The 9,880-nt window shown below is 33.8% G+C and overlaps 1 protein-coding gene across 1 annotated transcript; it reads left to right on the top strand.

Moving 5' to 3' along the window:
* Positions 1-256: 256 nt before the first annotated feature.
* On the top strand, positions 257-907 carry LOC120195589 (probable xyloglucan endotransglucosylase/hydrolase protein 6). Its single transcript, XM_039197565.1, has 2 exons — positions 257-357; positions 439-907. The coding sequence occupies exons 1-2, from the start codon at positions 257-259 to the stop codon at positions 827-829; spliced, it is 492 nt and encodes a 163-aa protein (XP_039053496.1). The 3' UTR covers positions 830-907.
* Positions 908-9,880: the final 8,973 nt, after the last annotated feature.

The raw sequence follows: 9,880 nt of genomic DNA, 5'->3' as shown, positions 1-9,880 counted from the left end.
ATAAGGAAAACTCTGTATTTCATTTAATCAAATCTTGCTATCACAAAATGGAGTCTTGGTAGCTCATTTATATCAACTGATTAACCATGCCAGCTGATTAACAACTTCCCTTAACTAACTAGTAACAACACTCAACCAATTCTTAACAACTTTAGTTACAACTACCTTTACACTAACGTTTATACACTAACAGATTTCGAGTTCTTAGGAAACCGAACCGGGCAGCCGTATACTGTCCAAACCAACATCTATGCTCATGGAAAAGGTGATAGAGAACAAAGGGTTAGTTAACCTCTTGTTTGATCCTGCTACAGATTTCCATACTTACACAATCATGTGGAACCATCTTCATATTGTGTAAGTTTTGATAGGGCAATAATTAATGAGATAGAAAGTGTTAATTGTGTAAGATTGACCTTGGGCTGTGTTTTTTCATAGGTTTTATGTTGATGAAGTGCCGATCAGAGTGTATAAGAACACTGAAGCAAGAAATATCCCATACCCAAAAATGCAGCCTATGGGGGTGTATTCAACACTGTGGGAAGCCGATGATTGGGCAACAAGGGGAGGCCTAGAGAAAATTGATTGGAGCAAAGCTCCTTTCTTAGCTTACTACAAGGACTTTGACATCGAAGGGTGTCCGGTTCCAGGGCCAGAAAACTGTGCCACCAACGCCAGAAACTGGTGGGAAGGCACTGCTTATCAAGCTCTGAATGCCATGGAAGCTACGAGATACAGGTGGGTTCGAATGAACCACATGATCTACGATTACTGCACTGACAAGTCGCGGTACCTGGTTACTCCACCGGAGTGCATGGCCTGCATCTGAAACACCATCTAAAGTTTCCTTATCCAACTCAACTGTCCAGAATATATGATATATCACGTCATACTTGACGTATATGTTTCTCCATTTGTACCATAATATAATAGTGTAATATATGTCATAGGAGGACCATGCAAAAATTCAGGTTATGAAAGGGAAGTAAATTGGTCTTGTGTGCAAATTATTTATGGACCAGGATTGTGCAAAATTCAATTCCTATTTGCAGAGAATGTGTATATCTGTATCTGGTGCATATTACTATGTGCCCGATAAAAAAAATAGTCAAATGTATAATTATTTAATTGAACTTTTTTTTTAAAATTTTTCCATCAGATTCTCAGTTTTCAGACCCAACTATATAATTTGATTCATTTTAGTCGTCCCAGAAATGACTAAAATCCGGACGATGGTCCCACTTTTCCTCTTTCTTTGAAAGTGGAGTTTCCGTACTTCGAAACAGCTGGCCAAATACTACCCAATTTGATATTCCATCCGTCTCAAAAAATTCGTCTTTTTTATTTTCAAAAATTTATATCATTCAAAACTTAGTATTAAAAAGTTAATAAACAATACTTATATTTTATTTTTTACTTTTATATATTATATTTTTATACTTATCAAAATAAATCTTTTAAATCTATTAATTATCTTTTAGAGATAATTTTATTTTTTAGTCAAATATATCTCTTAAAATTATGTGAATAATCAATATAAGACACAAATTATAAGACGTAAAGAATATCATAATTTTACAAATTTAACAAAAAGACAAACTCTTGTTAATAATAACTAATAATAATTTTATTACTTCATCATGAAGGTATAATATCAAAATTAACTCTTGACATTTATTAAAATTATCATTTTTTGTCTTTATTTTATTTTTTTGGAGTATTTTGACCGTTCCATTTTATTTTAGGACAAAATGATCTAACATTTGACAGAAAAATCATTGTTCCTTATTCTTTTTTTTTAGATATATTAGACCATGAAATTTTATTTTAAGTTAAAATATTCCTATTTCAGAGCATTAATTATGTGTAAACTAACTAAATTTGACGACTTGCAATGGCATGAGATGTCTGCTTTGAATCAACAATTTGAAGAAACCTGTCAATCTCTTCCAAAGTAGACCAGAATCCTTGAAGCTTCTCCAGATGTTGCACAGGAAGGAGAACTCCCAAGTTTTAACAATAGTAAAATTCCATGGCCACAAAAAAATGATTTGAAGCAAACAGGAACTATTTTAGGTTAAAAAATGTTGAAGAAAATACCTGCTCAAACTGTTGTACCGAGTTTTTCAGTCTTTACTTCATTGACCGGTCTAAATTGTCGATGTAGGGAACATCCTAAGGACAGAACAGAGGAAGTCTAAAAGACATCTAAACCTACATTGGAAGAATTGGGACAAAAACCAAACCGCTGAAACCATTGGAGGAACTTTAGGATAAGCTTTATCCAACTCAATTTCCAGAACATGCACTCTTCCCTTCATATCTCTACCGTCAAAATGTATGATGAGTGTTTACAATTGACACTTTTTGCTTGTCAATTCTATTGTTTTATCAACTTTTCACTACTGATTTGGTTGTGTTTCACTTATTTTCCGTGCAGAAAACATGTTTACTCGAAATGAAAGCAAAAAGGCGCATTTTGTAACTTTTTGTTGTTTTCTGATAAAAAAATTGATGTTGGTATGGATATTGTTTTAAATTATAGTTGGGAGGAAGGATCGGCCTGTGGCGTATTCGACTTCCTGTAAACACATTTAACGGTTGTCCGCTAAGGGAAATCGAGATCGGGTTCGATTCACGACGAGACAACATAATTCGAGTCGAGTCTTTCCAGTACTTAACTCCGATTGTTTTAACGGCAATAGTTGTGGTTAATCCACTCAAGAATCATCTTTCGAAGATAGACTTGGGAAGATTGGTTACTAGAGAGAAATACAAGTTACAATGGGTTGGGCCTTGTAGACTGTAACTGACATGAATCCCAGAGTAAAAATATATTTCGATGATCAAACAGAATCAAATCAAAGCTAGCTTGAGGTGATTTTCTCTTTATTATTTTTAATCTTTATTTACCACTTTCATTTATTTTACTTCAGTTTTTTACTTTCGTTTATTTACTTTGATAAAAACTTTCGTTTATTTACTTTGATCTCTCACTCGCAAAAACCCCTTTTCTAATTTATTTTTCTTGTAGTTGCCTAGACTGAAATCGATAATAAATCGCATTAGGAATTTCTAAGTCTCTATGGATCGACTCTCTTTCACTATACTATATTTATTTTTATTTCTTTTATTTGAGAAGAGGTTTTATTTTATTTTGACGAGTAAAACGATGCTTGTCAAAATTGGCATCGTTGCCAGAGACTTCAACAAATTAATGATCCATTTTTTGTTTTGATTTTATGACCAGGAAGCATCTCGAACAAAACCTGTAGTCTGAATCAGGTCGTCGAGCTAAATGACGTTAAACAAAAGCGCTTTAATGGGAGGCAACCCATTTTTGTTTTCGTTTTGTTTTGTTTTGTTTCTTTTATTTATTTTTATTGAGTACTTATTTGCGTTTACTTTTTTTTTATTTTTTAGGTACCCTAGTGCTTTTATTCGAACTTGAATTGAGTTGAAAGCAATATTTTCGATCGAAAAATGTAATTTTTGGACCCATAAGTAATGAGAGTCGTGCGCAACAGTAAGGTTTTCTCCTACCGTTTTAAACCAAAACTCTATCATTTCTTTTAAATCACAAACTCTCCCAATTAAATTTCTTGGCCCCATACTTTTGTTTTCCATAAAACCATTCTAGAAGTAATTCAATTACTTATCTTTGTGTTTTCCCCCAATTTCAAACACCCTTTGACCGGTTATTTTAAATGCCATGGACCCTATTTTCTCTCTCCCCCTCAAACCTTTCCAAACCCAATCAAAATTCTTTCTTTTTGATTTCCCTAAACCCCACATTTTAAAAAAAACTCAAAACCTTTTGCTCCCTAACTTGTTCTTTCTTTCATTCTTTCGATTGCACAACTTCACTTATTCTTCCTTCCTTTCTTTTATTTTTCAATACCAAGCCACACCTTTAAATAAACCAAACTGTTGTTGTTTATCACCTGGTCTTCGATTGGCATTTGTTCTTCGTGTCATCACTGATTGCATCAGTCTTTGCTCCGTCTCTCTTGCTTGCACAACGCTGATTTTTACTTTTCACCAATCTATCACCTCAGGTTCTATTTTCTTCTATGATCTTTGTAGCATCTAGATGAGACTTGCATAATAGCCATGGCACATACGAGAAACCAAAAAGACGACGATTATCTTTCGTCAATTAATCGCGGATGCCATCGCCCACTGCCAGATTAGAAAATTTGAGGTAAATAAATAAGTTTATTTTGTTACCCATTGCCGATGGTATTTCTCTTTCAACAGTCAACGGAATTGAACATCCCCTTTCGCCATCATCGACAATGAACATGGGGAGTATTCTTTACCATTTCTTTTGCTATTTAATTTTTATTTCTGTATTGGGGCAATACAATTAAGTGAAGGGGTAAAGGTTGCATCAGATTCCACCTAATTGTCCTTTATTTTGCTTGATTGAATCTTTGATTGAATTGGTTGATTACTTGATTTTCTTCTTCTTTCTGTCGACTATTACAAGAACGATTGTGGTTATTTGAGCTAATGAAATTGCCTTGAATTTTGACATCCTTGATAGTTGAATTGTATGAGTAGAATGATATTTGATGATCTTTGTGACATTTCTTCATCTTGTTGATAGGTTTTTTTTGCCTAGCTTGATTCATTGACATACTTTGTGAGATTTTGAGCCTCGAGCATGTTTATCTTCTTTTTTATGCTCTCTTTCTTTCTTAAGTGTGTCGAATAAGATTTTGGTAATCTAGAACTTTTGGCATAATACATTTTGAGACTGCATGTAAAATAGGTTGCTTGATATGACTTAGGCATTAGGATTTACCCCCATTTTTACCACATAAAAAGCCTTCCCTTATTCTTTTCCATTAGTGAACCCACTTGAGCCTTTCTTCCATTTCTTTGGTTTCACCCCTTGCATGCCTTTATTTTCCCTATCTTCCACCCGTGTCAAGACAAAGAATATGAAACGAAAACATAGTATGATCATGTCTCGAAAAAAATTCAGTTTCAAAAAGAAAAGAAAAAAAACAGCAACATTCGAAAAATAGAAACAACATAAAAATTCGAAAGAAAAAAAGAAAAAAAAAGGGAAAAAATTGTTTGATTCCTTTGATTTTGTGTTGATGTACATATTTGTTGCTTCATTTGCTCGTGGACTTGATCAATTTATTGAAGCATTCTTTGTCTTTACCTTTAAAACTCTATTTTTAGCTTTTTCCCCCACCATTACCTAAGCCTCGTTACAACTATCTAAAAGACCTAATGTGTAACACCCCCAACCCGTACCCGACCCAAATATGAATCTGAGGTGTCACATTGACTTTTCAAAACATGTACATTTACAAAAACTATGGGAAATTTAAACTTTCATTATCATAAAGTTAACATTTTACATAATTGAGTTCAAAACATTACAAAATTGATCAGAGTATATGTATTTTACGACTATATTTACATGCCAACACATCTATTACATAACCAAAACATATTGTACAAAGTACTTCTGATCTCATCTTCAAGTGGAGATATGTTGCTCTGCTGATCCTAAGATTGGTCCTCTTGTTTTCCTGTACCTACGTGTAAAACACTTACACGCTAAGTCATAGACTTAGTGAAGCATATACATATAATAAGGAATTTCTATAAATATGAACATGCAATCAACTATCTAATGACAATTATGCTTATCATAAATCCACAATGCCATATATGAATCAATATAAACAATAATAACATGTTAAAATGCAAACATGTACATACTATTTACATCTTTTATAAGCTGATGTACATTACTGAGAACTCAAGGTATACGAGTACTTTAAGGTTGTGCTTACATATACTTTCACCACAGCTCGTATAAAAATCCACTAAGTGGCATATGAAATCTATATCCCGAAGGAACTATCCATATGTTCCGAAGAATATAGGTACTTGTCCATATGTCCCGAAGAACATAGGTAACCCTCGACTCTTGGCATGCCAACTATACCTATAGCTCTTATATCATATAACATGGGCACTATATTCATATCAATTCTCTTATGATCACATGTTTTCTCTCTTCTGTCACATATCACATATATGTGTAACCATCAATTTCATATCATATAACATGTGTTGTTCCAATATATCCACATGACTAAAATAGTATGTATCGAATCATATCAACATATATAACTCATGCATGTCTATAATGATTATAGCATATTCAGGTTCATAACTATGGGATTATGAAAACTAATATAGGAAATAGACTTATCACAAGTCTTATTCTCATAAAACAATATCTATACTAACTATGATATGCACTCACCTTATCCTCACTTGATTCGAATCAATTCCTAGAACTGTATCTCTCTCTTGACCGCTCTAACTCTTTGATTGTTCCGGAACTTGCTTACGCTTGATGTCTACATAATCATACATTTATACATATCAATATTCCAAATAGCATACTCTGATTTCTCATTTCTTAAACTAAAGGAAAGGCGAAATTTCATTTTCTATTTGAAGTAGTATCGGTACCCCTATAGGGTATCGATATTTCCCTAACTGTGATATTAGTACCATGCCTAGGTATCGATACCCATATTGCATTATGTATTTCTCGTTTCAAAGATGGTATCGATATCGTCCTTATGGTATCGATACCCTTGGTATCGATACTGTTCTTCAAATATCGATATTGTTCTTCAAGTATCGATACCTCATGAATGCCTTCCCTATTTTACTCTTGAAGTGAATCAGTACCGATACCCATAGCCCAGATTTTCACATTTCAAACCCCAAAAATTCACTCCTAACAACGTAAATTCTTCATGTTTTAATCTCTTTCATACACTTAACTCAAGTGCACATACTTAAACCAATTTATATTCATTAAACACATCATTAACCTTAAAAATCCCATCTTCTATATTGAAATCAATAATCAAATAAAATTCTCAGCATGTTCTAATTTTAATTCTATCACTTCATATCTCTTAATTCAACCATTGACAAGTCAAATTTAGTTTCAAAATTCACTTATCTTTAATCTCTCCTAACTCATTCATCTTATAGTTTTACTATACTTTAAGCTTTCCTTAAGCTTAAATATCACCTAAGGATAAAAAACCACTCTTAAATTCAACAAATAATCAATTAACAAGAAAACTCACCTTTGCCCTTAAGGTTCACGGCTGAAGAAGAAGAAGAAGAAAGAGTTCTCTAGAAAGCATTTCTTTCATCCTTCATTTCCTACATGTAAATATATCTCTCCACTATCACATTTTAATTCATTAAATGATCAAATGACCATTTTGCCCTTCCATTCTTCCTTCTTTGATATTTAATCCTATACAAAATTTATAATATAAGTCCCTAAACTATTCAATTTTTCTACTTTTGTCACTAAATTTTGAAGTTTTACAATTTGGTCACTAACCTGATATTGAGGATGTTACAAATCTCCCCCTTAAGAAAATTCATCCTCGAATTTTCATTGCGTATAGAGATGGGGGTACTGATTCCTCATGTTCTCTTCACGTTCCCACGTTACTTCCTCTATCTTGTGATTCCTCAATAATACTTTGACTAATGGAATAGTCTTGTTCCTTAACTGTTTCACTTCATGAGCTAATATTCGAACCGGTTCCTTCTCATAAGTCAGATTAGCCTGAATCTTTATCTTGTCTAGTGTCACAATATGGAAGAGATCAGATCTAAATCTACGAAGCATTGAAACATGGAAAACGTTATGGATCTTCTCCATTTCAGGTGGCAAAGCTAATTGGTATGCTACTGGTCCTACTCTCTTTACAATCTCATAGGGTTTAATAAATTGAGGACTCACCTTTCCTTTTCGTCCAAACCTCAATACTTTCTTCCATGGAGACACCTTTAAAAATACTTTATCTCCGACTTGAAACTCAATTTCTTTCCTCTTCAAATCCACATACGATTTTTGTTTATCCGCTGCAGCTTTGAGATTATTCTGGATCACATGAACTTTACTTCCACTTCCTGAATTAATTCAGGACCAAGAACTTCTCGATCCTTAAGTTCGTACCAGTTTAAAGGTGTACGACAAATTTCTCCTATATAGAGCTTCATAGCGAGCCATTTTGATACTTGACTGGTAATTATTGTTGTAGGCAAATTAGCAAGTGACAAGTATTTTTCCCATGATCCTTTGAACTCTATTACACAGGCTCTCAACATATCCTCCATGATTTGCATAGTCCGCTATAGGATTGTCCATCGGTGTGAGGATGAAACACAGTGCTGAAGTTCAATCGAGTTCCCAAAACTCCATATAAAGACTTCCAAAACCTTGATGTGAATCTAGGATCTCGATCAGAAATAATGGAAATCGGTACACCATGCAATATGATAATTTCCCTGATGTACAATTTGGTATACTTATCCATGGAGAAATCGGTTCGTACTGGAATAAAATGGGCTGATTTAGTCAATCTGTCCACAATCACCCAGATTGAATCTCTTTTGTTTGGAGTCAAAGGTAACCCCAAAACAAAATCATTACTACAATTTCCCACTTCCATTGAGGAATATAAAGTGGTTGCAATAGTCCTGATGGAACTTGATGCTCAACTTTGACTTGCTGGCAAGTCAAGCACTTGGACACAAATTCCGTAATATTTCTTTTCATTTCTGGCCACCAATATCGACTTATGAGGTCCATATACATATTGTTTCCACCCGGGTACATTGTCAATGGACTACAATGAGCTTATGTTAACATATCATTCTTCAAATCATCATTATATGAAATCACTAATCTCTCTCGATAATACAGACTCCCATCAACTTTAATCTCATAATCATTAAGTTCTCCATTCTTTACTTGTTGTAACTTCTTCAAACACTTTTCATCTTTGGTTTGCAATTCCTTAACTCTATCTAGCCATAATGGCTTAAGGGTTAATTCCGCACATATTGTACCATCACCATCCAATGATAACTTGGTATCTAAAGCTCGTAAGGATGCAAATGTCTTTCTACTTAAAGCATCTGCCACTACATTTGCTTTTCCAGGATGGAAATCGATTACCACATCATAGTCTTTTAGAAATTCTACCCATCTCCTCTGTTTTAAATTCAATTCTTTCTGAGTCATCAAATACTTCAAACTCTTATGATCGGTGTATAAATAACAACATTCACCATATAATTAGTGATGCCAAATCTTGAGAGTGAACACTACTGCAGCCATCTCCAAATCGTGCGTTGGATAATTCTTTTCATGCAGTTTCAATTATATTGACGCATAAGCTATCACTTTTCCTCTTGCATCAACACACATCCCAATCCATTATGGGACACGTCACTATAAACCACATAGTTTTTGCCAGACTCAGGTTGAACTAATATTGGAGCTTCTGCCAAAATCTTCTTTAACATTTCAAAACTTTCTTGGCATTCCGGAGTCCAAGAAAATTTTACATCTTTCCTCATTAACTTAGTCAAAGGTAAAGCTATCATCGAAAAGTTCTTAACAAACCTTCGATAATAACCTGTAAGTCCCATAAAACTTCGGACTTCAGATACATTCTTTGGAACCTCCCATTATAGAATGTCTTTTATCTTCTGAGGATCAACTCAAATTCCCTCAGCAGAAATTACATGTCCAATAAATGTTACTTCATTTAACCAAAACTCACATTTCGATAGTTTGGCGTACAACTTCTTGTCTCGTAAAGTCTACAAAACTATTCTCAAGTGAGCACTATGATCTTCATTCATTTTTTTAATACACCAATATGTCATCGATGAATACCACTACAAATTAATCCAGATAAGGTTGAAATATTCTATTCATTAGGTCCATAAAGGCAGCCAGTGCATTTGTAACTCCGAAAGGCATCACAATGAACTCGTAGTGGCCATA

The sequence above is a fragment of the Hibiscus syriacus genome, unplaced genomic scaffold (assembly GCF_006381635.1).
Source record: "Hibiscus syriacus cultivar Baekdansim isolate YM2019G1 unplaced genomic scaffold, ASM638163v2 tig00117016_pilon, whole genome shotgun sequence".
Lineage (NCBI taxonomy): Eukaryota > Viridiplantae > Streptophyta > Magnoliopsida > Malvales > Malvaceae > Hibiscus > Hibiscus syriacus.
This window is presented reverse-complemented; position numbering and strand designations above follow the sequence as displayed.

What these genes read in the sequence shown, in the direction of transcription:
- LOC120195589 (XM_039197565.1), top strand. Translation starts at nt 257, where the DNA reads ATGGAAAAGGTGATAGAGAACAAAGGGTTAGTTAACCTCTTGTTTGAT. An exon ending in TGGAACCATCTTCATATTGT is followed by an intron (nt 358 to 438) that starts GTAAGTTTTGAT and finishes GTTTTTTCATAG; the next exon opens with GTTTTATGTTGATGAAGTGC.